At 60.0% G+C, this 26,278-nt stretch overlaps 9 protein-coding genes across 9 annotated transcripts; 6 read left to right on the top strand and 3 right to left on the bottom strand.

Annotated features, from left to right (window-relative positions):
• Positions 1 to 227: 227 nt before the first annotated feature.
• On the top strand, positions 228 to 2,698 carry E0L32_010637 (uncharacterized protein; the record flags this gene model as incomplete). Its single annotated transcript, XM_031133277.1, has 4 exons — positions 228 to 619; positions 691 to 954; positions 1,013 to 1,416; positions 1,476 to 2,698. 4 exons carry the CDS (start codon positions 228 to 230, stop codon positions 2,696 to 2,698), a joined length of 2,283 nt encoding a protein of 760 aa, XP_030989350.1.
• Positions 2,699 to 4,087: 1,389 nt separating this feature from the next.
• On the top strand, positions 4,088 to 6,154 carry E0L32_010638 (uncharacterized protein; the record flags this gene model as incomplete). The annotated part of the gene is made up of 1 exon (XM_031133278.1): positions 4,088 to 6,154. One exon carries the CDS (start codon positions 4,088 to 4,090, stop codon positions 6,152 to 6,154), a length of 2,067 nt encoding a protein of 688 aa, XP_030989351.1.
• Positions 6,155 to 6,639: 485 nt separating this feature from the next.
• Positions 6,640 to 8,108, bottom strand: E0L32_010639 (uncharacterized protein; the record flags this gene model as incomplete). The annotated part of the gene is made up of 2 exons (XM_031133279.1): positions 6,640 to 7,864; positions 7,957 to 8,108. 2 exons carry the CDS (start codon positions 8,106 to 8,108, stop codon positions 6,640 to 6,642), a joined length of 1,377 nt encoding a protein of 458 aa, XP_030989352.1.
• Positions 8,109 to 8,976: 868 nt separating this feature from the next.
• Positions 8,977 to 10,013, top strand: E0L32_010640 (uncharacterized protein; the record flags this gene model as incomplete). The annotated part of the gene is made up of 6 exons (XM_031133280.1): positions 8,977 to 9,026; positions 9,102 to 9,127; positions 9,195 to 9,283; positions 9,407 to 9,536; positions 9,622 to 9,900; positions 9,958 to 10,013. 6 exons carry the CDS (start codon positions 8,977 to 8,979, stop codon positions 10,011 to 10,013), a joined length of 630 nt encoding a protein of 209 aa, XP_030989353.1.
• Positions 10,014 to 10,451: 438 nt separating this feature from the next.
• On the bottom strand, positions 10,452 to 11,318 carry E0L32_010641 (uncharacterized protein; the record flags this gene model as incomplete). The annotated part of the gene is made up of 1 exon (XM_031133281.1): positions 10,452 to 11,318. One exon carries the CDS (start codon positions 11,316 to 11,318, stop codon positions 10,452 to 10,454), a length of 867 nt encoding a protein of 288 aa, XP_030989354.1.
• An 875-nt stretch (positions 11,319 to 12,193) lies between these two features.
• Positions 12,194 to 13,119, top strand: E0L32_010642 (uncharacterized protein; the record flags this gene model as incomplete). Its single annotated transcript, XM_031133282.1, has 2 exons — positions 12,194 to 12,241; positions 12,307 to 13,119. 2 exons carry the CDS (start codon positions 12,194 to 12,196, stop codon positions 13,117 to 13,119), a joined length of 861 nt encoding a protein of 286 aa, XP_030989355.1.
• A 1,572-nt stretch (positions 13,120 to 14,691) lies between these two features.
• Positions 14,692 to 19,882, top strand: E0L32_010643 (uncharacterized protein; the record flags this gene model as incomplete). The annotated part of the gene is made up of 4 exons (XM_031133283.1): positions 14,692 to 14,737; positions 15,154 to 15,302; positions 15,411 to 19,787; positions 19,853 to 19,882. The coding sequence occupies 4 exons, from the start codon at positions 14,692 to 14,694 to the stop codon at positions 19,880 to 19,882; spliced, it is 4,602 nt and encodes a 1,533-aa protein (XP_030989356.1).
• A 551-nt stretch (positions 19,883 to 20,433) lies between these two features.
• Positions 20,434 to 21,132, bottom strand: E0L32_010644 (uncharacterized protein; the record flags this gene model as incomplete). Its single annotated transcript, XM_031133285.1, has 3 exons — positions 20,434 to 20,506; positions 20,568 to 20,926; positions 20,977 to 21,132. 3 exons carry the CDS (start codon positions 21,130 to 21,132, stop codon positions 20,434 to 20,436), a joined length of 588 nt encoding a protein of 195 aa, XP_030989357.1.
• Positions 21,133 to 22,259: 1,127 nt separating this feature from the next.
• E0L32_010645 (uncharacterized protein) lies at positions 22,260 to 24,917 on the top strand (the record flags this gene model as incomplete). The annotated part of the gene is made up of 3 exons (XM_031133286.1): positions 22,260 to 22,304; positions 22,758 to 23,383; positions 23,438 to 24,917. The coding sequence occupies 3 exons, from the start codon at positions 22,260 to 22,262 to the stop codon at positions 24,915 to 24,917; spliced, it is 2,151 nt and encodes a 716-aa protein (XP_030989358.1).
• Positions 24,918 to 26,278: the final 1,361 nt, after the last annotated feature.

Consider the following 26,278-nt stretch of genomic DNA (forward strand, 5'->3'; position numbering starts at 1 on the left):
TCTCGTCTATACTTTTCGCCTGCAGCTCCAGGCCGGCCACTCGCCTGTGCCTGTGCTTGGCGCAACGAGCCGTTTCTCGGTCGTCCCTTTCCCTTCGCGTCTTCCCCAGAGACCTTTGTCGCGTCACCATCGTCGGACTCTGGCAGGTAGCAGGTAGCAGGGAGCAGGTAGAGAGAGAGAGAGAGAGAGAGACAGAGATACCATATTGTCCTCTCCACTCTGTAGCCATGCCTCCCGCGCCGGTGTCTCGCTCCACGGCGTCCTTGGCAAGCTGCCAGTCGACCGACCTTGAGCGCGACATGATTGAGATGAACGAGACCTCCGAGGCCGAGAAGGACGCCGAGCCCACCACTCCCATCAGGTCCGGGACTAGTGAGGAGCAGGAGGAGGACCACTTCAAACCAAAGACCTTCAAGTTTTGGATGATCCTCTTCTCCAATTTCCTGGCCTTGTTCCTTGTCGCCCTCGACCGCACCATCGTGGCCACGGCGGTGCCCCGGATCACCGATGAGTTCCACAGCCTCGGCGACATTGGCTGGTATGGATCTGCCTACATGCTGACCACGTCGGCGTCGCAGCTTCTGTTTGGCCGTATCTACAAGTTCTACTCGATGAAATGGTTTGTGACCTCGATTGTTGTGAGCGCAAAGGCTGGCTGGGTGCAGTGAGACTGACTGTATGTGCACCCAGGACATTCTTGATATGTGTCATTGTCTTTGAGATTGGCTCTGCCATCTGCGGTGCGGCGCCAACGTCCACCATCTTCATCGTGGGCAGAGCCATTGCCGGTGCCGCATCGGCCGGCATCTTCTCCGGGTGCATGCTGATCATGATCCCCATGATCCCGCTGCACAAGAGACCCATGTTCCAGGGCATGTTTGGCATGGTGTTTGGCATCGCCAGCGTCATGGGCCCTCTCGTGGGCGGAGCCTTCACTGGTGGAGTGACTTGGAGGTCCGTTTCCGTCTTGATATATATCGAGTAGGATTGTGATCACTAATACCCCTGATAGGTGGTGCTTCTATATTAATCTGCCAGTCGGGGCCATCACATTGGTCTTTATGATGTTCTTCTGGAATCCGCCAAAGCAGCACTTTGAGCCGGCGCCAGTCCGTACGCACATCAAGCGTCTCGACCCTTGGGGCACGGCCTTCTTCCTGCCTGCCGTGGTGTGCCTGTTGCTCGCGTTGCAATGGGGAGGCTCTACCTATGCCTGGGACAATTGGAAGATCGTGATGCTGTTCGCGCTGTTCGCCGTCGGCATAGTCTGCTTCATCTTCATCCAGATTCACAAGCCCGACACGGCCACGATACCCGCCAGGATCATCATGCAGCGCAGTATCCTCTCTGGAACCTTGTTCACCTTCTGCCTAGCTGGCTCGATGCTGATGATGGTCTATTTTGTACCGATCTGGTGTAAGTGAAAGCGCTACTTTGACGTGTGAGCATGTATCATCTGACCGCCAGCTACACAGTCCAAACGGCCAAGGGCGTCGATCCCCTCAAGTCAGGCATCTACACCCTGCCCCTGGTGCTGAGCCTGGTCATATCAAGCTTGCTTTCGGGCATAGTCACGCAGAAGATCGGCTACTACGTGCCTTCCATGCTGCTGGCGCCGTGCATCATGTCGACGGGCGAGGGCTTGATGACCACCTTTACCCCCGAGACGGGCTCCAGCCACTGGATCGCCTACCAGTTTCTGGCTGGTTTCGGCCTGGGTCTCGGCATGCAGACCGCCAATCTGGCCGTGCAGACCGTGCTTCCCAAGGACGACGTGTCTACCGGCATCGCCATCATCTTCTTTGTCCAGCAGCTCGGCGGCGCCGTCTTTACCACCGTCGGCCAGACGCTGCTCAGCAACATCCTCGTGTCGAAATTAGAGGGCGTTCCCGGTCTCGACGCCCAGGCCATCGTCAACAACGGCGCCACGGAGCTCACAGCCCTGGTGCCGCCCGAGGACCTGGACCTCGTGATCCACGCTTACAACTACGCGTGCACGCGCATATTCCTCACGGGTATGGCGCTCGCCTTTGGCGCGCTGCTGTCGGCGCTCTTCATGGAGTGGCGGAGCATCAAGAAGGGGAAGCAGGGCCCGCCGCCGGCAAAGCCTGCCGCCGAGGACCCGGAGCTGGCCGAGCAGGAGCCGGGTAGGATCCCCGGACCGGCGATCAAGCTCGGAGAGGGTGCCGACGGGCCACCGCCTCGAACAGGGAACACGACGAGGAGTAACCGGAATACCATGGCCGAGTCGGCAAGGTCGGAGCTCACAGTCGTCGCGTCGGAGTCAGGAGCACATGTTGTTGCCAAGACGGAGGAGGAAGCAGCTGCCAAGAAGTCGGAGGCTGGACTCCATGCGATCACACCGGAGGAGGGGGCTGAGGAAGAGGGAAGGCAGCAGGCGCCTCACGGTGAGGGCCATGTCATCAAGACGGACGACGACACCAATATCCGCAATAGATTATCGGCCACAGAGTCGGAGGCCAAGCCTCCCCCGCTCCCAGAGAGGATGGCGTCGCCGGCACCGGCACCGGCATCGGCATCGGAAAGGGCGGAGAGCACGACGGATGGCGGAGACCCGTTCTCGGACCAGGAAGGGAGCACGGCAGGAGGAAGTAGGCGGCGCCGTAGGGATGTGTTTGTCGACGCCATGTCTTCCCAGGACGAGGACATTAATCTGGACACAGCTGTTAGACGCTAGAGGGTCTCTACAAAGTTTAACAAACATTGCGCTCTTTTTCTCGTTTTTCTTCGAGATATGACAATTTGATGGCATTCATGCGGAGTACTAGCGTTGTCATTGGCTTGTTTTCTTGGCCTTTCTTTGCCATTTGCTCGATAGTACTAGATGATAAACGCCACTTTCATTGATGACTGTTCTCTCGCTTAACTATTGGAGCAACTTGAGGGACTTGGCACAGAGCTTATCGAAAGATGAGGCTTTTTGTAAGGTAGATGCTGACAAGAGGACAAAGGTAACCTAGTAACATTGAGGTTGCTGTCCCCGTCTCCCCGTCTCCCCGTAGATGTTTGATTGTGACTCTATTCAAGAACTTGAAGATACGCTTCAGGCCAAGCCGACAACTACGGAATGCTGCCCCGTGCCAGGCCAACGCCATTGGCCTCTCACCGAGTGTGGCAATGGTCGCTTTAAACCACGCGGGGACGGAGGGCGTGTTTACGAGACGAACCCAGTCTTCGGGCCGGTTGAGGCAATTTTGGTAGCTGAAGCTGCTAACAGTATCTTAGGCTGAAGCCTGAGTAAGCCTTGCTTCCGGGGACACCGGAGCGGGCATATGAATCACTGGCAGCCACCCCCTCTGTCTGTCCCAGCCACGGCGAGTGGCTTGAATAGCCACTGGGCGTTTGATCATCTCGATAGATTGCATCTTTACTTGTGTGGATTGGCTCTGGCCAAGTCCCAGACACTCGGAAAGGGGCAGAGGGACCGCCGATGTTGGTAGTATCGAGCAAGACTCGAGGTGAGCAAATGAGTGAAATAACGTGCTGATGGGTGACCAAGCGGGCCTAACGGATCCGCGGACGGGAGCGACGACAGCGCTAACCATCGAGCGCCAGGTACCTTACCTAGCAAACACTGGAACACGCACCCTGGCACGCCTGGAAGTGGGAGCCGATAGTGGATGTGGGATCTGGGACCTGGTGGAGCAACTGGGTCCACTGGAGGGATTTTGATAGCGTCGCCTTTCCCAGCCGATGACGCATGGCATCGATGGACGGGTCTTGGACCAAAAGCCAAGCTTTTTGATAGCTTCACTGCTGTCGATTACCTCAATCCAACACAACACCTCCCAACTCGACGAGGAACTGCCAATTGATTTCCCTTACGTCTGATTCAATCTGACAGGCAGGCTCTGCTTTTCTTCTTCCTGCTTTCCTTTCGAATAGAAGAAGGCTCGATTGCCCGGAGCGATCAGACCAGACGTCACTCGTTTCCGTCTGTCGCAGCAACGTCATGCTCCGCTGTTCCTTATCTGCCTCCGCATAGCGACCCCGACAATCACTTGTCCTGTCAGTATTGAAGGGTACTTCTTTCTGCACACTCTGGCGACAGTAAAGACCGTGCAAGATGCTTCACGGCACTCTGAGCCACACGGCTCTCCGCGGCGGTCGCATCGCCGCCGGGGCCGCTGCTCGGCGTGGAGCACTCCTGCAGACACGATCGTTCTCTAAAACCGCCGCCTTTCGAGCTGACCAGCCACCACGCAAGCGTCTTGCCGACTCGATCTCGAAACGCCCATGGCAGCTCCTGATTCCCAGACGCAAAGGCACACGCCTGATCTCGGGAAAGCCGCTGCCCCAGCGATCGCGGGCTCTCAACTTCGCCTATCGCACCGCAGCATGGTTCGGGAGCTCCGTCGCTTTCCTCGGCATCGGCGTCGTCGTCTTCTTCCTCTACGATGCCTCGACCTACAAGGAGACTGCCGATAACGAGATCGCGCACGTTCCCGAGAGCGCGCTCAATCCCCAGCGCGGCGGGCCCAAGAACCTGCCCATCTACGAGGTCCAGATCGACGACAACGACAGCGCGAAGCAGAAGACAAAGGACAAGCCCAAGCTCGTGATCCTCGGCGGCGGCTGGGGCGGCGTCGCCCTGCTCAAGGAGCTCAACCCGGACGACTACCACGTCACCGTCATCTCCCCGTCCAACTACTTCCTCTTCACGCCCATGCTCCCCTCCGCGACCGTCGGCACGCTCGGCATCCGCTCCCTCGTCGAGCCCATCCGCCGCATAATGGCCCGCGTGCAGGGCCATTTCATCCGCGCCCGCGCTGAGGACGTCGAGTTCTCGCACAAGCTGGTCGAGGTGTCGCAGGCCGACGCCGCCGGCAACGAGACGCGCTTCTACGTGCCCTACGACAAGCTCGTCATCGCCGTCGGCTCCACGACCAACCCGCACGGCGTCAAGGGCCTCGAGAACTGCCACTTCCTCAAGGACATTGACGACGCCCGTGCCATCCGCAACCGTATCATCCACAACCTCGAGCTCGCGTGTCTGCCCACCACCTCGGACGACGAGCGCAAGCGCCTGCTGTCCTTTGTCGTGAGCGGCGGCGGTCCCACCGGCGTCGAGTTCGCCGCCGAGCTGTTCGACCTGCTGAACGAGGACCTGAGCCACGACTTCCCGCGCCTCCTGCGCAACGAGATCTCAGTCCACCTGATCCAGAGCCGCAGCCACATCCTCAACACCTACGACGAGGCCGTCTCCAAGTACGCCGAGGAGCGCTTCGCGCGCGACCAGGTCGAGGTGCTGACCAACTCGCGCGTCGCCGAGGTCAAGCCCGACCGCATCATCTTCACGCAGAAGGACGAGAGCGGGCAGGTCGTGCACAAGGAGCTGCCCATGGGCTTCTGCCTCTGGTCGACGGGCGTCTCGCAGACGCAGCTGTGCCAGACGCTCGCCGTCAAGCTCGGCGCCGCGCAGAACAACCGGCACGCGCTCGAGACGGACACGCACCTGCGCGTCAACGGCACGCCGCTAGGCGACGTCTACGCCATCGGCGACTGCGCGACGGTGCAGAACAACGTGGCGGACCACATCGTGGCGTTTGTGCGCAACCTGGCCTGGAAGCACGGCAAGGACCCCGAGACGCTGGAGCTGCACTTCTCCGACTGGCGCAACGTCGCCGGCGAGGTCAAGCGGCGCTTCCCGCAGGCCGTCGGCCACCTGAGGCGCCTCGACAAGCTCTTCGAGGAGTTCGACAAGGACCACTCGGGCACGCTCGACTTTGGCGAGCTGCGCGAGCTGCTCAAGCAGATCGACAGCAAGCTCACGAGCCTGCCGGCCACGGCGCAGCGCGCGCACCAGCAGGGCCAGTACCTGGCGCACAAGTTCAACAAGCTGGCGCGGGCGGCGCCGGGCCTGCGCGCCAACGACATCCGCGAGGGGGACCTCGACGCCGCCGTCTACCGCGCCTTCGAGTACAAGCACCTCGGCTCGCTGGCCTACATCGGCAACTCGGCCGTGTTCGACCTCGGCGAGGGCCGGAGCCTGAGCGGCGGCCTCTGGGCCGTGTACGCCTGGCGCAGCGTGTACTTTGCGCAGAGCGTGAGCCTGCGGACGAGGATCTTGATGATGATGGACTGGGCCAAGAGGGGGCTGTTTGGGCGAGGTGAGTCCTTTTCTTTGCGCTGATTGGCGAGATGTGTGTGTGTGATGATGATGTGGGATTTGCTGACGTTGAATGAATTTGTGCAGATTTGATGAGTTACTAGATCGATGGGCTGGCTTTGCCTTGTGATCGGACGAAGCGCGAAAAGCGTCGAGTAGAACTAGACGTATATATCCTTTTTGACATTGTCGTATCTTCAAACTGACGGGAGATGGAATCAAAAGAGGTGGAAGGATAAGTAAGGATGGGGATGGGACTACGTTTCCTGTTCCGTAGATGAGCGATTATCTCGTTTTCACAAACAAAGCAAAGACTACCTAATAAATCGAATCATCAAGGTATCTGTAAGGGATACTAACTCTGTAACGGATCTGAAATTGAAATTTTGATGATTGCCAAAGCGCGCCGTACGCCGATCCATGCAACACCTTCATGTCTAATCTGCTCAGCAAAGGCTCGTATATATATTCCATGCATATACTATCACCCCTCCATGTTCACAGCCCCCTCACAGCCGGAAATCCTTGTGCGTCCACTTCTCGGTCAGCTTGGTCCTCGCCTGCTTGGCAAAGGCCCTGTGCTTGCCAAACACGACCTTGCCCGCCCGGGCCTTGTTGAGGTACATGTCGCTGACGAGGTTGCCCTCGGGCTTGAGCCGGCGCAGCGAGTCCTGCAGCTCGTCGGGCAGCACCAGCTCGAGGTCGCCCTCGGGCACCTTGTACTTGCCCAGCGGCCGCCGGCGGAGCTTGATCTTGCCCTCCTGCTGGTTGTCGTCGCCGTCCCCGTCGGCGTCCGAGTCCAGTTCGATGCGCGACAGCGTCCGCGTCTCCTCGCGCTCGGCGACCTCGCGCGCGATGGCCTTGATGCGCGCCGCCTGCTCGTCCTTGCGCCGCTGGGCGGCCTCGTGCCGCAGCCGGCGCTCCTCCTCCTTGCGGCGCTTGATGCGGTTGCGCTGCGCCTGCGTCTTGCGCTGCGGCCGCTTAGCCGACCTGCCGGCCAGCTCTTCGCCGCCCGACTCGAAGCCCTCCCAGGCCGAGTCCTCGTCCCACTCGGAGAGGTCGGCGCGGGCCTCGGCGGCCTCGGCCTCGGCGGCGGACCGGGCGGCGGCCTCGCGTCTGAGGCGGTCGGCCTCCTCCTCGGCGAGGCGCTTGCGCTCCGCCTCGAGGGCCTTCTCGCCCTCGGCGACGAAGCGCGCCTCGTAGTCGTGGAAGGCCGGGTTGTAGCTGTACCCGCCCGAGGGCCTGGCGACGGCGGGCACGGGCCGGCCGTTGGCGGCGAGGGAGACGGGCTCCTGGCGCAGCGTGCGGGGCGGCTTGGCGGCCTGCCTCTTGGGCAGGAAGGAGAAGGCCTCGTCGTGCTCGCGGGCGAGCTGCCGGTCCGGCGCGGCGTCCCAGGGGTCGTAGGTGGCGTCCGCGACGGCCACGGTCGACTCGTGGTGCCCGTCGGCGACCTTGCGCAGGCGCACGAGCTCCTTGTGCGTCACGTAGGTGCCCGTGCGCTGGCGCTTGGCCGGCAAGATGCCGTCCGACACTTTGCCGTTGATGCTGCTGCTGCTCTCGCCGGGCCGCTTGCGCAGGGACACGGCGGGGACGGCGGAGCGGGCGGCGATGATCTCGTCGGCCTTGAGGCCCTTGCGGGCGGCGGCGTGCTTGGTGTGCTTCTTGGTGATGGCGACGTCGCCGACGGTGTCGAGGGTGAAGAGGTCTGCGGAGGGCTTCTCGGCGACCAGGCCGCTGTTTTAGGAGGCATATGTTAGTCCGCTGCATGTACAAAGCAAAGGCTCTCATGAGCGAGAGAGATGGAGAGAGTAGGCAATGCTTCGTACCCCTTGATGATCTGCTCATTGCGCTCCTCGAGTCCCTTCTCCACCTCGGAGACGTCGACGTTTTTCCTCCATGCCTTTTTGCCTTTTCTGGATGGCTGTTTGTACTGGCTCGGTGCGTCTGGCGAGCCTGCCAGAGGTTGCAGGACGGGCATCTTATGTTGAATGGTTTGCTCGAGCCGCCCTTTATTCGGTAGTATCTTGGGAGAAAAGAAAAATTGGACGACGAGAGAGCCGGGAAAGATTCGCTCTCACGATACCGCTTTCTACAGTCCAGTCGCTCAGTCTGGATGGCGGGGACCCTGAGCCCGAACAAAAATTTTGGTGAGGTTGTCCCGATAAGCAGGGGTCTGGGCTGGCGGAATCCACATAAATCTTTTATCTGCACGTGAGAAATGCTGTGCAACAGAGGCGTGCGATGGTCTCGACGCCCCTAATAAGACACACTCTCAGTGTCTCTCTCTAGCGGCCAGGCCACTCCAGGGCTGCTAAAGGGGCCGAGTTTCCGGGGGGCTTACAGGCGGCCGGGGGTTCCATTGGCGACTGGAATCGGGCATGACGGACGCCAAGCCCACCCACTGGCAACTGGCATCTGGCGCGGAGCAAAGCCAAACGAAGTCTAATTGCACTGCACTGCTAGTGCGTGCTCTCCTAAAAAAGAGGCCACCAAGCGTACAGAACGGGAACGAAGGTTCACTCCCCTTTTTCGCGATCCAATCCAACCCAAGTCAAGTGCGTCGACAGCGGGCTGCTAGTCAAGTCTCCCAGGCCGCAATCCACCGACATTCCCGAGTCAGTAGATTCCTTCGCCAGACTTTACTGCCTTCCTCTTATCACCTAGGCTGCCAAATAATCCTAGGCGTTCCGTCCCTTTTCCTGTCTGCTCAACAAATACACTGGGGCTTGTTTATCATCGACTTCTCCCTCCCCTTTCGTCATCGCCGAGGACGCTGCAGATTCCGACAGCGTTCTACTTCTCGCGCTCCCTTCTTCCGACGACACACGCAAGGACCACCGGACAGCATGGCTCAAGCCGGGGCAGGCGGGTACAACAACCCGCTCAAGAAGTTCAAGTGAGCACGGAGAATCCGACGCAGGCCGGCGAGGGGCAGACGTGCGTGCAAGGAGCTAACGCAAGTACCGTGCAGGCTGGTCTTCTTGGGCGAGCAGAGTGGTGCGTTCCAGCCCTCCGTTGACAGCACGATCTCCTGTTGCGCCTCGCCTCGCTAACCTCCTCCCAGTTGGCAAGACCTCCCTGATCACACGTTTCATGTACGACTCCTTCGACAACATGTACCAGGCCACCATCGGCATCGACTTCCTCTCCAAGGTCAGCACGTCCCCGCGCGGCTCTGCCCAGCTCCCGTCGAGAACTCTCTTGAGGTTGGCTGAGGAGGCGGGACCCGCGGCTTTCAAAGTTGTCTTCGCCGAGCTGACTGGGTTGTTGTGATAGACTATGTACCTCGAGGACCGAACGGTGCGCCTACAATTATGGGATACCGCCGGTCAAGAGCGTTTCCGGAGTCTGATCCCTTCATACATCCGCGACTCTAGCGTGGCAGTGGTCGTATATGATATTTCAAGTGAGCTGCCCTGCGCGAATCTGAGGATACTCGCACGCCGAAGCTTGGGGTCAAAGAACTAATAGCAGCATGCGCGCGCACGTAGACGCCAAGTCCTTCCAAAACACGCGCAAGTGGATCGACGATGTTCGGGCCGAGCGAGGCAACGATGTGATCATAGTGCTGGTGGGTAACAAGACGGATCTGAACGACAAGCGCGAGGTCACGACGCAGCAAGGAGAGGACGAGGCGAAGAAGAACAACCTGATGTTTGTCGAGACCAGCGCCAAGCTGGGCCACAACGTCAAGACGCTCTTCAGGAGGATAGCACAGGCCCTGCCTGGCATGGAGGGGACCGACGCCGCCGCCCAGGCATCAAGCCAAAGTACGTTCTTGCAATTGTCTGTAGTGCGTTGACAAGCGGATGCTAACCACCCCGCAGTGATCGATGTCAAGTCCACAAACGCTCCGGCTCAACAAGAAGGCTGCGCCTGCTAAGCAGATGGCGGGTGGAAACTCGAGAACGCCGTAATAGAGTCAGTCGCTTGGGTGGTAGTGGATGACCACACAAGCCCAGACCTTCCAATCTTGGGCGAGCAACTTCGCAAAAGCATCTCTGAGTGAGGAGCCAGTTACTACTGGGATGTTCCAGCCTCCCAGCGTTGTATAATAAAGCAAAGCACGATTCAACGGATCCATGACATTGACGAGGAGAGAAAAAAATCCGGGCCATATTACCGTCTATTATCTTTTTTTAGTCCTATACTAAACTAATTGCATTCATTTCTCCTGGCCCCGTGTCTGCGTGTGGCCTCCCGGAGACAATGGCTCATGGATCGCAGCCTGCTCGAACTCTTGTGGCAGCCCGTGCAATCTGCAAGTGCTTATGCATTCCTTTTTTTGCTCTTTTCTTTTCGCTCTATTCTATCCTGGTGCCTATGCATTCCTTACCTGTACACTGCCGTCTGCCATGCCAAAGTAGGCGGCAACCGGCTTTTGCGCACCGCCCTCACCCGCCTTGACCTCGAGGCCATTCTTGCCGTAGAACAGACCGTGCTCGACGATGCCCGGGATCCGGATCAGCTGGTCGGCCAGGGCGTCGACCGTCCACAGCCCGTCCTCGCCGGCGCCGCCCTGGACGCCGTTGGCCTTGTCGCGCGGCAGCAGCAGGGGCTTGAAGGGCGCGTCGATGAGCCACATGCTGTTGTCCGTGACGACGGGGCCGGCCTTCTTGGGCAGGCCCTGGCGGATCTGGGGCCCGAGGGCGCCCAGGTTCTCGAGCTCGCTGAGGACGCGCTTGGCGGCCAGGGGCAGCACCTCGATGGGGATGCCCTGCTTCCACTGCGTGCCGAGGCGCGGCGACAGCTTGCGGTAGTCGGCGACGCAGACGAAGCGGCGGGAGGCGGTGGCGACGATCTTCTCCTGGAAGAGGCAGGCGCCGCCGCCCTTGATCAGGTTCAGGTCCTCGTCGACCTCGTCGGCGCCGTCGAAGCAGACGTCGAGCTTGGCGGCGACGGGCAGCTGGCTCACGGAGCCCAGGGGCAGGCCGGCGGCCTCGATGAGGCCCCGCGACTGGTCGCCCGTGGGGAAGAAGAGCATGCGCGAGGTGGCGTCCCGGTCGAGGGCGGCGATGGCGTCGACGACGTAGACCACCGTCGAGCCGGAGCCGATGCCCACGAGCCGGTGGGCGGCCGGGTCGAGGTGGTCCTTGACGGCCTGGTAGGCGGCGGCCTTCTTGGAGAGCTCGATGAGCTCGGCCTGCTCGGCGGCGGGGATGGCCGAGGTGGAGGTCGCCATGGCCATCTTGTGCGACGGGAGAGCTGACGAGGGGTGGTGGCGATGGCGGGGTTGTGCTGGTGCTGTGGTTTGGCGGGAGAGATTGGGACGATGGCCCTGAGGGGAGCTCAGTCCGGCGAGTGTGCTGCTTGGGGTGTTTAGCATGGGTTTACATACTTGAGTTGTTCATATAAATAAATAAAGTGTTTATAGGATGGATATCTTAGGTACTCACCTATGATGCTTCCTCGAGACGACGTGGGGAGCCAAAATGGGACGGAATGCCGCACGGTACGAAACTTTAGTGATAGCTGATGATTTCCAAGAAGACGCTGATACGTTCATGAGCCGTGCGGGTTTTGTGCAAGACGGATGAACCACCAGAAATATAGAAATACAGCAGACGTGCTGTGCTGCAGCAATATGCAACAGAGACAGGACTTAATATATGTGATCAATGAGTGCTACATGCAATTGAGCCGCCTCAAAGCATGATATATATCTCCTGATCTGGGAAATGCAGCAGAAACTCACGATGCTTCAGGAAGCCAGTCCAGGCCGGTCCCTGATGGCGGGACGCCTGCATGAAGGCGGACCCGTACTTTGCCAGCTGAGTCAGCTGGCGGGGTCAAGTTGAGTTGAGGGAAGTGGATTGTATCTGATTAAGGTAACTAGATAAGGCGGCGGGGGCGACGGGCGTGGGCGGAGTGGGCGGCTCTTTTATGCATGGGTTTTCGCAGTGGCTGGCCCAGCATCATCCGAATCCGGGGTCTCCGGCGGTCGCATTAAAAGCTGGATTGGATGGACTCTTGCGAAGCCCTCCAGATGACATCTCTCCTCTCCTATTCGGGGCCTATTCTTCGACACTAGCTCTTGCGCACTTCGCAAAGGACTCGCACACCATGGCAGCGTCATTAAGAGGCTGGCATGTCCGCCTGCCGAAACCCAGGGTAGGTCTCGTTCGACTCCCCGCCCGCACCCCGTGATGGGAACTGACAATTGACGACCCGTCCAGACGTTCCTGGGCATCATGTCCCTCCAGACCGGCACGGAGATGATCGCGCTCTCGATGCTCATCAACAAGGTCACCGGCATCTACGGCCTGCTCGTCATCTTCACGGGCTACGCCCTCTCCGCCACCCAGCTCACCATGTACATGTGCAACGTCGTCGCCCTCGTCCTCCTCGCGCTCTGCCTGCCGCACGTCAAGAAGCAGACGCCCCTGCACAACCTGGGCCTGGCCTGGCTCTACCTGCTCGACACGGCCATCAACACGGCCTACACCACCGCCTTCGCCGTGACCTGGTTCATGGCCTCCGGGGCGGCGGCGAACGCGGAACCGCCATCATCGGCGCTGCGGCAGGAGGACGGAGGAGGAGGCGATGCTATCAGCGGCAGCAACGGTAATCCGGCGGCGGACGGGCACTCCCCCGCGGACGGCGAGTGGATGGGCGCGCACGAGGCGGCGGCCAGCCTGGTCTTCATCGCCCTCTTCACGACCATCCGGCTCTACTTCGCGGCCGTGGTCATGGCGCACGCGCGGCGCGTGCTGATGCGCTGGGCCGAGACGCAGGGCGTGGCCGGCGGCGGCAGGAGCGGCGCCGAGGAGAGCAAGGGCGACCTCACCGGCAGCCCCTTCGCGCCGGACCTGCCCGGCGGGCAGGGGTGGCGGGGCAAGCTGGGCCGGGCGATGGTCTACGTGGGCAGGGACTTCTGGCTCGGTGCTTCGTCGTCGGGGGCCGACGATACCTGGGCGCGGGACGTCAACGCCAAGTTCCGGCGAGCGCCTGTGTCTGGCGGCGGCGGGTCGAGCAGCTCCGCGGTATGATCTGTCTCGACTTGGCTTGCTTGGGTTCGGTGTTTGGTCCTGCGGCGGAGGTTGGGTCTTGGAGCATGCGCCGTTGGGTTTTCTGGCTTGCATTGCATGGCGTTGGGTCGGGGGTTGCATCGCATAGAGCACGCACATCATGTCATATCGTTACGCCATCACATCACTGGGGGCTGGTTCATCTATGTCCGGGAGGTTCTGGGTCAGGCAATGGGAAGGGGTATGGCTTAGAGGGGGGGAGCAAATCCCGCTTGCTATCATCAGCATACTACATGGATAATACATCACGCGAATATACGAAACATGCTTCACTATGGCTTATGGTATCAAGCTCACGAGTACATTGCTGTTGTGATGCGATATGAGGGTGTCGGAGCTTGTAAATCGATAACTCCTTGTATAGAGCAATCCAGATAATGATGATCCAGCCATTGACCGATAACTCCCATGAGACTTGACAACGGTATTTCTAAGCTGCATGCAGATCAAGGTCACGACAATGGGGCCCTTAGAAGTCCTGAATCATCGGACTTCGTGACGGACGTTGAATAATTGAACACCAACGAGCCAATCAAGTATTATCTGCACGTCAGCGCATGGCAGATCACGATCGTCAGTGGACAGTACAAGCGTCCGCATGTAGCTTCCGTGCTGGGATCGGGGCCGCCACGTAGACACTCCGGAGGGAATAGACATCCGAAGGCCCTTCGGATGGCACCATTCGAGGCTGATCGAGTGTATAGTGGAAGTCCTCGTGGACGACATCACACGTACGTCCTCGGGATTTGCTTTCCAGTCTCGAGCGCCGCTCTCCCACGGGATCCGCAAATTCGGGATTCTCTCCGCAGCATGGAAACGGGTCGCAGCCGATTTCGAAAGGTTGATTTAGCTGCCGTGGTCCCCCAGAATTAAGCTATGTCATCGCAATATGCGGCTTGCGCCATTGGCCTTCAGTATGGGGAGCGACCGAGACCCGACAGCCGGGCTGAGTGCCGCGCCGACAACCTGGCTGGGGGGGATGGATCAAGATCCAGCCTGGGGAGAGCAAGCTCTGAAAGAGGGCCCAGACGGGGGAGACCCTGTGGATGTGGATGGTGGTGCGGCTGGTGCGTCAAAGGTGTGGGCGGCTCATGGATTGATGGACGGTCGGTTGTGGTGAGGCGAGGCGCTAGAGCGATCACGCAATCTAGCCCGAGAATCACTGCATTCTCACCACAGGCCTCTGCTCGAGCAAAATTGATTGCATTGCGGGGCTGGCAATTGGCTCTCCAGCACCGAAAGAGGGCCAGAAGATGGCCCAGAGTTTTGCTAGCCACCATGCCAGCCAGGACAGCACGGCAAAGGGTCGTTAATCCCATCCATGGCGCGGTACATGTAGGTAAGTAAGGCAGGTAGTCCGGTCCCCTAAAGGTTTTTTTCTCTCTTTAGATAGATCAAATCAGACATGTGGGACGGGTCGTGATACATCTTCCTACACTTGTCTCCGGTTCCTGTAGTCCTCTTCCCTTTCCCTTCCCATCTCGAAGCTGTGTCGAAGTCCAACTTGCACGGGGATCACCAACTCTCGACAAGATGGCTTCTGCTGCTGCTTCACTCATCGCTACGCCTGAAGAGGCCGGTAAGTGCGCCGTCTTTCCTTGATATCCTCCCCCCCACCAATTGGTTGCGCTGCTGTTAGTATTGTGCGGCACCTGCGTCTGGATGACATCAAACCCACGAGGAGGGTGAAGAAGGATGCTGGGGTGCTGGGATGCTGGCTGGGATGCGGGCACATACATGGACGAACACGCCCATACACAGCCACCAGCACCGAGTTGCTGCGTCGCGAAATACCCCAACCATGTTACACGCCAGAGGATGGGTGGGATGGGTCGACACAACAAAAGCAAAAGCACAGTATCTGAGAGCTGGACATGAAAGAACGAATGGGCGGATGGATGTCTGAACGACCAGGATGCACACTCATGATTCTGAACCACCACTTCAACTGGTTACAAGAAACCCAGGCTAACTGATCGTTCGCCGGATGTTTAGTCGCGAGAATCGCATACCTTGCGAGCGATGTCGTCGTCTCTGTCCAGCCTTCCCAGGCTGTCGACTCGGGCTTCTCGAAGCACCTGAAGGCTCTGGCCGGTAGCAAGGCTCAGAGTTTGGTTGCTGCTTCATCAGACTCAGTCCCCGAGGTATGAAGTCCCCCAGGCTACCGGCAGCATTGTTGGACGATTCTTGTAGCACTGTTACGAGACACGTTCTTCATACCTGGTACACCTCATCTGACAACTGTCCCCCAGATCCAATCGGTCAGGCACAACACCGACCCGCTGCTCTCGGTCTACACGCCCATCCGCTCCGGGCGCCTGGTCTCGGTCACCACCAGCTCCTCCATCCTCCTCCCTTCAGTCGCCCACCTGTACAAGCTCGCCAACTTCCCCGTCGTCATCCACGTCTCTCTCCAGCCCGAGAGGTTCCCAGACTACTCGGCCATCACGTCCATCCGGAATTCGGGATGGACCTTCCTCCAGTCCGAGTCTGTCCAGGAGGCCCAGGACATCGCCCTGACCGCCCACGCCCTGGCCGTCCGCTCCGGCAAGGGCGTCATCCACTTCTTCAACCCCGCCGCCCTGGCCCACGACGAGCCCATCGCCCGGGAGAACGTCGAGCTCGTCCGGGACATCCTGAACCTGGACGACGTGAGGCGGTTCCAGTCCGCCCAGAGCTCCGGCAGCGGCATCTACGCTGACGACGGCCGCGTCGCTGTCGCCTCTGACGTTGCCGACGCCGTGGCCCCCGCCGCCGTGGCCCCGGCCATCTCCAGCGGCCTCCACGCCCAGATCGAGGCCGCGTCCTCCAAGAACGTCTCCTCACACACCTCGGTCAAGTCCAGCCAGGAGAGCTCGAGCAGCTCCCCCCCGCCCTCCTCCGCCGCCACGACGATCGAGGAGGCCCCCAGGCTGGTCTCCTCCGAGGACATCTACAAGTACGTGACCGGCATCTGGTCGCAGCTGGAGCGTGCCACCGGCCGCCTCTACAGCCCCTTCGAGTGGTCCGGCCCCGCCGATGCCGAGAACCTGCTCTTCATCTTCGGCTCCGACGCCGGCCTGTTCTCCGAGGTCATCGACTCGGCCAACAGCGCCGACTACGCCAAGCTCGGCATAATCACCCCCCGCCTCTACCGGCCCTGGCTCGGCACCAAGCTGCTCGAGGACATCCCGCAGTCCGTCAAGAGGATCGCCGTCCTCGAGCAGATCAGCCGCAAGACCACCAAGTGGGGTCCCATCCTGATCGACGTCCTGACGTCGGTCAAGAGCGGCCCCGCCGGCGTCCAGTCCATCGTCGGATACCAGATCGGCTACATCACCCGGCAGACCGCCGAGCAAGCGCTGCGAGGCATCTGGCAGAACCTGACCTCGGAGAAGCCCATCCAGAACCTCCAGGTCGGCGCCCAGCAGGGCCCCGAGCAGGCCCGGACGTCCAGCCTGGAGAAGCCCAAGGTCGAGACCGCCTACACCAAGATCCTCGACCAGCTGTTCGGCAGCCGCGTCTACACCGCCAACGCCCTGGGCTCCGACAACGCCGGCGTCTCCGAGACCATCGCCGCCAGCCCCGAGTTCGGCTTCGGCTCGCTCCTCGCCCGCAAGGAGCGCCGCCAGCAGTTTGTCGCCGAGGCCCGGGAGGCCGCCAGCTCCGGCAAGTTCGACTCCGAGGCCCCGAGGCAGTCGCTCACCAAGTGGACGCTGAACGCCGAGGACGGCAAGAATGCCGAGGAGCTCGCCGAGGGTGTCGTCTCCCAGCTCGAGAGCGACAAGTCCGCCGTCGCCGCCAAGCTCCTGGAGAACAAGGCCTTCTTCCGCAAGGAGTCCCTGTGGCTGGTCGGCTCCGACGCCTGGGCGTACGATCTCGGCAACTCCGGCGTCCACCACGTCCTGGCCTCGGGCGAGAACGTCAACATGCTCATCATCGACTCGACACCCTACTCTGAGCGCGCCGCCGCCGATGCCAACCGGAGGAAGAAGGATATCGGCCTGTACGCCATGAACTTTGGCAACGCCTACGTCGCCTCCACCGCCGTCTACAGCTCCTACACCCAGGTCCTGCAGGCCATGGACGAGGCCGACAAGTTCAACGGCCCCTCCATCGTCCTCGCCTACCTGCCCTACTTTGGCGAGCACGACTCGCCCCTCACCGTCCTCCAGGAGACCAAGAAGGCGGTCGACCTGGGCTACTGGCCCCTGTACCGCTGGAACCCCGAGAACGAGAAGAAGAACGAGCCCAACTTTGCCCTGGACTCGGAGCTCATCAAGAAGGAGCTCAAGGCATTCCTGGACCGGGACAACCAGCTCACCCAGATGCAGCGCAAGGAGCCCGTCTTTGGCGCCGCCCTGGCCCAGGACTGGGGCACCGAGGTCCGCGCCCAGCAGAAGCGGAAGGCCAGGGACGCGTACAACCAGCTGCTCGAGGGCCTGTTCGGCGCTCCCCTGACCATCCTGTACGCCTCCGACAACGGCAACGCCACCTCCATCGCCAAGCGGCTCGGCACTCGCGGCCGCGCCCGGGGCCTCAAGACCACCGTCATGGCCATGGAGGACTACCCCGTCGAGGACCTGCCCGCCGAGGAGAACATCGTCCTCGTCACCTCCGTCGCCGGCCAGGGCGAGTTCCCCCAGAACGGCAAGCCCTTCTGGGACGCCATCAAGGACAGCACCGACCTGGACCTGGCCGCCGTCAACTACTCCGTCTTCGGCCTGGGCGACAGCCACTACTGGCCGCGCAAGGAGGACAAGATCTACTACAACAAGCCCGCCAAGGACCTGGACCGCGTGCTCGCCAACTTTGGCGGCAAGCGCCTCGCGGAGATCGGCCTCGGCGACGACCAGGACCCGGACGGCTTCCAGACCGGCTACGCGGAGTGGGAGCCCAAGATCTGGGCCGCGCTCGGCGTCGACAACGTCGAGGGCCTGCCCGAGGAGCCGCCACCGAAGACCAACGAGGACATCAAGGTGGCGTCCAACTACCTGCGCGGCACCATCCTCGAGGGCCTCAGGGACACCTCGACGGGCGCCCTCTCGGCCGACGACTGCCAGCTGACCAAGTTCCACGGCACCTACATGCAGGACGACCGCGACGTGCGCGACGAGCGCAAGGCCCAGGGCCTCGAGCCGGCCTACTCGTTCATGATCCGCTGCCGGCTGCCCGGCGGCATCTCGACGCCCAAGCAGTGGCTCCAGATGGACGAGATCGCCAACAACCTCGGCAACGAGACCATGAAGCTGACGACGCGCCAGACGTTCCAGTTCCACGGCGTCGTCAAGGGCAAGCTCAAGCCCGCCATGCAGGCCATCAACCGCGCCCTCATGGACACCCTGGCCGCCTGCGGCGACGTCAACCGCAACGTCATGTGCAGCTCGCTGCCCACGCACGCGGCCCTCCAGAAGGAGGTCTGGCAGTACTCCAAGAAGATCAGCGAGCACCTGCTGCCGTCCACCTCGGCCTACCACGAGATCTGGCTGACGGACGACGACGACAAGAAGACGCAGGTCGCCGGCGACGCCGTGCAGGACTTTGAGCCGCTCTACGGGCCCACCTACCTGCCGCGCAAGTTCAAGATCACCATCGCCATCCCGCCCCACAACGACACCGACGTCTACGCGCACGACATCGGCCTCGTCGCCATCAAGGGCGACGACGGCCGCCTCGCCGGCTTCAACATGATGATCGGCGGCGGCATGGGCACGACGCACAACAACAAGAAGACGTACCCGCAGCTGGGCCGCATGATGGGCTTCGTCGCGCCCGACCAGGTGCACCTCGCCTGCGAGAAGGTCATGCTCGTGCAGCGCGACCACGGCGACCGCAAGAACCGCAAGCACGCGCGCCTCAAGTACACGGTCGACGACATGGGGCCCGACGTCTTCAAGGCCAAGGTCGAGGCGCTCTGGGGCCGCGAGTTCGCGCCCGCGCGGCCCTTCAGGTTCGAGTCCAACGTCGACACGTTCGGCTGGCAGCGCGACGAGGCGGGCATGAACCACTTCACCTTCTTCATCGAGAACGGGCGCATCGAGGACACGCCCGAGTTCCAGATGAAGACGGGCCTGCGCGAGATCGCCAAAGTGCACAAGGGCGAGTTCCGCCTGACGGGCAACCAGCACCTGATCCTGAGCAACGTGGCGGACGGGGACGTCGGCGCGCTCAAGTCCCTGATGAAGCAGTACGGGCTCGACAACGTGCACTTCTCGGCGCTGCGGCTCTCGAGCTCGGCGTGCGTCGCGTTCCCGACGTGCGGGCTCGCCATGGCCGAGTCGGAGCGCTACCTGCCCGTGCTCATCTCCAAGCTCGAGGCCTGCCTCGAGGAGAACGGCCTGCGGCAGGACTCGATCGTCATGCGCATGACGGGCTGCCCCAACGGCTGCGCGCGGCCCTGGCTCGCCGAGGTCGCCTTTGTCGGCAAGGCCTACGGCGCCTACAACATGTACCTGGGAGGTGGCTACCACGGCCAGCGGCTCAACAAGCTGTACCGGTCGAGCATCAAGGAGGACGAGATCCTGGCCATCATGCGGCCGCTCCTCAAGCGGTACGCCACTGAGCGCGAGCAGGGGGAGAGGTTTGGCGACTTTTGCATCCGGGTGGGCATCATCAAGGCGACGACCGAGGGGCGGGATTTCCATGCTGATGTGAGTTTTTTTTGTTGTTCATTCTGGGTTTTCTGATGATAGTGATGCTGACTTGTGATTTCTAGGTCGCTGAGGAGGAGTCTGATGAGGAGTAGGGGAAGTTGTTGTGGACGGGAAACTGAGAACGATACCTTGGCTAAAAGACACTATTGTTAGAATATCTGGGGTGGCATCATGCTTTGGAAAAAGATATGATCATTTTTCATACTGTGGAGGTTTAAAATTTGCATATATAGCGCTTTGATGAATTTACTACTAGATATTACCTCGCTCTTGGAGTCTCTGTAGATTGGGCTGCAGGTGTGGGAGCTGTACGTTGCGTAGAGCTTGCGCTGCCTTGACAGGATCCGCTGCGGTCACGATGTAGGATCACGGCGAGACCGTGCTGTTGTCGTCCTTGACGTATGGCCAGGCTCATGAGAAGGCCAGATGCATATCGTGCCCAGTCACACAGCTTACCTTCTGACAGTTTCAAAGATCTAATTGAGAGTGTCTGGCAATGAATCGCCGTTCTTTTGGACACAACATTCGCCCTCTCGTCGGTCTCATCAAGTCTTGGCGTGCTGCTGAGTCGATCTCTAGCATCGTCTATTTTTGCTCATCAAATGGTATCATTTCGCCCTATCATACAAGCCGTTCCCAAGCCTTACAGCGCTACCGCAGCAGACTCGAGCGGTTCCCTCTGCACCTCCCAGGCCAGCCAGTCGGATCGTGTCGTCCTGTGATTTCAAGTCAGCAATCTTGCCCATCCAACCACCATCTCTACAGCAATATACGCACGGCAGCAACCCCATGGTGTTGACCTTCCACACGCCCACGGCCAGGGCGACGAGCTGCATGGCGACGTAGGCGAGCTTGACCTGGACCATCTTGGCGCGGTTCGAGTCGGTCTCGAAGCGCTCGAAGGCCTGGTTGGTGGCGGCGAGCCCGACGATGGGGTTCTTGAAGGCCATGAAGACCATCATGATGGAGAAGATCTGCAGCGAGTTCCCGGACATGTACATCATGATGAAGGTCATGGGCAAGGACTTGACGGGCGCCAGGGCCACCTCCCAGGCCTTCTTGAGCTTGAGCGTGTCCATCTCCTCGGCGGTCGGCGGCTTCTTGGTCTTGGCGAGGTCCTTGCCGGCGTCTCGTTTCTGCGATTGGAGACCATTATTAGTAAACCATCTGGCGTGTATCGACAAACTGGGGCGCAGCTTGCCTTGTTGCCGGTGCCGGATGAGCCCTGGGTCGGGAAGCCTGGGGGGTCGGGGATGGCGCCCGTCTTGGACTTGACGGGGGGCGGGGATGCGAGCTCAGAGACCCATCGCGGAGTCGCGGCCGGCTTTGTGAGTTCTGACATTGTGACGGATGGTGGTGTATCTCGTGGGGTCGAGGGAGGAAGCTGTCTGTGTGCACAGTCGAGGCTGACGTCGTCGCGATGGGATTGAAAAGGTGTCTGTGCTTTTGCCGTACAAGTAAGTAGTGAAGGTACAATGGTGTGTGTCCCGCCGCAGCTTAGCTAACCCCGTGCGGATCCCCAACTAAGGTTACGTGCGAATGGCCAGACCCTCTGGTGCGGCAGCGTGGGCTTATTAGCGGGAGGGTTCACTTTTTCCAGCGCATCCGAGCTCCGCTGAAGGGCAAATCCCCAGAAAAAGGGGCGACGAGGCAAAACCTCTCGACGTTCAGTTTCTTCACCGTCGCAGGAATTGTCTGGATCGCGCGGCCTCTGGACCATTGGACTGCTGAAACGCCACGACGAGTTGATCCGAAGCTACGAAGCGCAGACCGTCGACCGAGCTGAGCGGAGCGAGGCTTGCAGTGGCTCTCTTCCCCGACCGGAGTCCGTACAGACGCCTCGACTCTCCTGTGGTGCCCACGAAGCACACACGACGCGGATTCCCGGCGACAAATCAGCTTCGAAACCTTCGACGCCTGTGCTGGCCGCGCCCTAGACCACCAGCCTTGCGGCACACACCCTCCGTCGAACCCTGCCTTGGCAGTCGACGCCATACCAGAGACTACTGTGCAAGTGCCAAAGTTTCCTGCCTTCCAGGGTCCGCGAGGGAGGGCGCATGTGACAGCCCATCGACCCCTCTCCCGTACAGGCTCGCCTTTGCATCTGGCGAATCCTGATTGTGCCGCTTGGCCCTGACGGCCGCAGACGCGCGACTCACCGCATTGGGACACTCGGAACGCAACCCCAAGAACCGCTAGCCACCGCATCGAGACAGGTTTGGACTTGGCCCAAAGGAGGGGTCAACGGCACGGCGCCCGGCCACCAGCCAACAGAAGCAGCAGACTGAGACCATCTCAAGAGGGCTGGAGACGACGCTCGCTGCGCGCCCGTGAATACCGCCCACCGCACCCCCGGTCCCGGCTTCCCCCCTTCGGCTTGGCTCGCCAGCCCCCCGTGTCTCTGCTGCGGCGAATCACACGCACCGTTGCGCCATCTGAGGAGGACGAGTTGCACAGACACACGACATCATGTCGAGCTCACAAGGTGGAGGCGACTCCAAGCTGTTCGCCCGGGTAAGCTCCCCTCCTTTTCTTGTCTCGTGTGTTCCCATGATACTTTCCGTCTCCCCCTCTATATCACGCCAGCTCCGCCAAAGCTTCTTAAGGACTCGCTTGCGTTACCAACTTCTCCCCCAACGACCTGTCACATCCTAAATATAGCTTGGCTGCATTATCTGCCCTCTCCCTCGCCGTTGATCAACCCTGCATATCTATCGCTGTTTGCGCCGGCGCGGCTTCACCTCCCATCTACACATCCCCTTCAGCGCTGCTGTGCTCTCTCTCCATAGGTGTGCGCTCGAGACCGGCCTCGTCATGTCGAGTCGCACTCCCGTCCTGCCCTTGCTTGAGGCGCCCAGCATCGACTAGCCTTGCTTTTCCCGCTTCAGTCCGCCCTCGATGGCAAACGCAATGATGTTCATGTACTTCCCCCCCGCGCCAGTCAGCTCATACAGACTCTCTCCACAGGGCAAGGTCGCCGAGCTGCGGCAGGACCTCAACAGCGGCGGCAAGAAGGACAAGAACTTCACGGCCAAGAAGGTCGCCCTCAAGAAGATCGTCGCCAACATGACCATGAGCAACAACGACATGGTCGCCCTGTTCCCCGACATCATCGGCTGCATGCACATCCAGAGCCTCGAGATCAAGAAGATGTGCTTCCTCTTCCTTGTCAACTACGCCCGCATGCGCCCGGACATCGCCGTCAAGGCCATCCCCGTCCTCGAGCACGACGTGGAGGACCCCAACCCCCTCGTCCGCGCCCTCGCCCTGCGCACCATGTCCTACATCCACGTCCGCGAGTTCGTCGAGGCCACCGTCCCCATCGTCAAGCACCTGCTCAAGGACGCCGACCCCTACGTGCGCAAGACCGCCGCCTTCACCGTCGCCAAGCTCTACGACCACGACCGCCACATGGTCGAGGGCTCCGACCTGATCGACCGGCTGAACTCGCTGCTGCGGGACGACAACCCGACCGTCGTCGCCAGCGCGCTGGCCGGGCTCATGGACATCTGGGAGCGCAGCGACGCGATCAAGCTGACCATCGACTACAGCAACGCGTCCAAGATGGTGGCCATCCTGCCCGACTGCTCAGAGTAAGTTTTGTCTAGGGATCATATGTGTGATCCGTGCTGACTTTTGTCGCCCAGATGGGGGCAGACGTACATCCTGGAGGCGCTCATGTCGTACGTCCCGCAGGAGTCGGGCGAGGCGCTGCTGCTGGCCGAGCGCATCTCGCCGCGCCTCTCGCACTCCAACTCGGCCGTCGTCCTGACCTGCATCCGCGTGATCCTCTACCTCATGAACTACATCGCCGACCAGAAGCAGATCACGGCGCTGTGCCGCAAGCTGTCGCCGCCCCTGGTCACCCTGCTGGCCAAGGGCCCCGAGGTCCAGTACCTCGCCCTCCGCAACGCGCTGCTCATCCTGCAGAGGCGGCCGGCCGTCCTGCGCAACGACATCCGCGTCTTCTTCTGCAAGTACAACGACCCCATCTACGTCAAGGTCACCAAGCTCGAGCTCATCTTCATGCTGGCCAACGAGAAGAACATCGACGAGGTGCTCACCGAGCTGCGCGAGTACGCCACCGAGATCGACGTCCACTTTGTGCGCAAGGCCGTGCGCGCCATCGGCAAGCTCGCCATCAAGATCGAGCCCGCCGCCCGCGCCTGCATCAACCTGCTGCTCGACCTCGTCGCCACCAAGATCACCTACATCGTCCAGGAGGCCACCGTCGTCATCCGCAACATCTTCCGCAAGTACCCCAACCAGTACGAGGTCATCATCGGCACCCTCTGCGAGCACCTCGACTCCCTCGACGAGCCCGAGGCCAAGGCCGCCATGGTCTGGGTCATCGGCCAGTACGCCTCGCGCATCGAGAACTCGGACGCCCTGCTCGAGGATTTCTTGTATTCCTTCCAGGAGGAGCCCGTCGAGGTCCAGCTCGCCCTGCTCACCGCCACCGTCAAGCTCTTCATCCAGCGGCCCACCAAGGGCCAGGAGCTCGTCCCCAAGGTGCTCAAGTGGGCCACCGAGGAGACGGACAACCCGGACCTGCGCGACCGCGCCTACATGTACTGGCGCCTGCTGTCCACCGACATGGAGGCCGCCAAGCAGATCGTCATGGGCGACAAGCCCGCCATCACCGCCGAGTCGGAGAAGCTCGACCCCCAGACCCTCGAGGAGATGTGCCTCAACGTCGGCACCCTGGCCACCGTCTACCTCAAGCCCGTGCAGACCGTCTTCCGGTCCGCCCGGCCCCGCAGGCTCATCGAGTCCCCCGCCCTGCAGAAGCACACGCTGCCCACGGCGAGCCAGCAGCCCGCCGCCTACGACGCGAACAAGCACCTCAGCATGCTGGGCATGGGCGGCCAGGCCACGGACGTGAACGCCCGGGCGCTGCAGCAGCAGCAGCAGTTGCAGGAGCAGGCACAGGCGAACGGGAACGGCATGGACCAGGCCGTCAGCGACGCCGACGCCTACTTTGCCGGCATGCGGATACAGGAGCAGAGCGACGCGTTTGGCGGCGACGGCGGGCGCACAGAGGCCTACGTCGTCAACCAGTACGCGCCGCAGCAGGTCTTCCAACCCGCGCAGGGGGTGGCGAACAATGGGGATTTGCTGTTGTGATTGAGTGGATGGGGGAACCGAGAGGAGGATTATGATGTAACTAGAATAAAAGCTATTCGAGAATGAATGAAACGGGTTATGTCCACGGATGTCGCTGCTCGTCTTGGAGTGGTTTGTGCTTGGCTGAAAGTGTGTTTCGGCTGTCTGTGTTGACGTGTTGTAAGAAGGAAACGTATCAGTCTTGAAGTTTGATGAAGTGGCCAGGCTGTCTCTCTCTCCGTATATGTTTCCGTGACGTATAGTGTAGAATTCATCCAGGGCCTCATGGTAGAGTAAAGTGAATAATACAGCCTGTCAAGCACTCAAGTTCTTATATCAGTATGCAAGGTGGTGGCTCCCTTACAACTCTTCAGCAATCAGAGCCAAGTAATCCTATAACCCATGTATCAAGTAAGTAATTTCATATTCATTCTACAAATAATAATTTAGGGTGCATAGGTTCAAAACTTATTCGGCTTGCTAGTCCAGCTTGGGTTTTGTACACCAGGCGCCCAAGATGTTGGTGGATTCATATACATTCTGTTTTAGAGATGGTTAGCAAAGTATCATCAATACCTATAAAAGATGTGTAACCCTACCAAAGTCAACCTCTAAATTTCTAAGGTTACCCCTAGAAAGCTTGATTCCTAGAACACCCTTTTATCCAACTCCGACTGATCTAGCTAAGTATTATATGCTAGAACTATCTATAGAAGATAGATAATATCACCTGCTGGTTGCTGTAGTTGAGTTTTATATGTTGGATTCTTAACTTTGATAGGGTGGTTTTGGTCTGGTTATACAATATGTTTTGTAGGTAGTTGTACAAGTTTGCGAACTACCTATAAAACATCTCTTCAACTATGTCTAATATACAGACCTGGCTAGTATCTGACAGGTAGACGAGTACCAGTTCAGTCATCGTTTAGACCTATAAAACACGTGTGATCTCTACTAGAACGACTTCAAAAGTTAGATGATGCCACCTGCTGACTGCCGTAGCTATAGATAGCCCTGCCTCCTGTAATGAGATCTCTCTGTGTCGATCTGCCATGATGTCAAAGCTGTCACGGTTGCACATATGGCACACCGAAATCACAGCTCTACGACATTATTCTGCTCTTTGATAGGACGGATACATCCTACCATCTGCACAACGGACTTCCCTCCTCTTCACCATTATCGCCTGGACCCTTAACCTATATCAACTGACCTTTTCCTTCTGCCTTTCTTTCCACCGTCTGTCTATTCGAGCACTTCTCGTCTGTTGACTGTTCCCATAGCCATCTCGCTAGTTGATATCTCGGTGTTGCTGCTTTCTTGGCATATCTAGACGGCCAAAACGTTTTACAGTCTTGACTCTAGATATACTGTCTCTCGTT

The sequence above is a fragment of the Thyridium curvatum genome, assembly GCF_004353045.1.
Source record: "Thyridium curvatum strain D216 chromosome Unknown NODE_88_length_166537_cov_86.287828, whole genome shotgun sequence".
NCBI classification, from domain to species: Eukaryota; Fungi; Ascomycota; class Sordariomycetes; order Thyridiales; family Thyridiaceae; genus Thyridium; species Thyridium curvatum.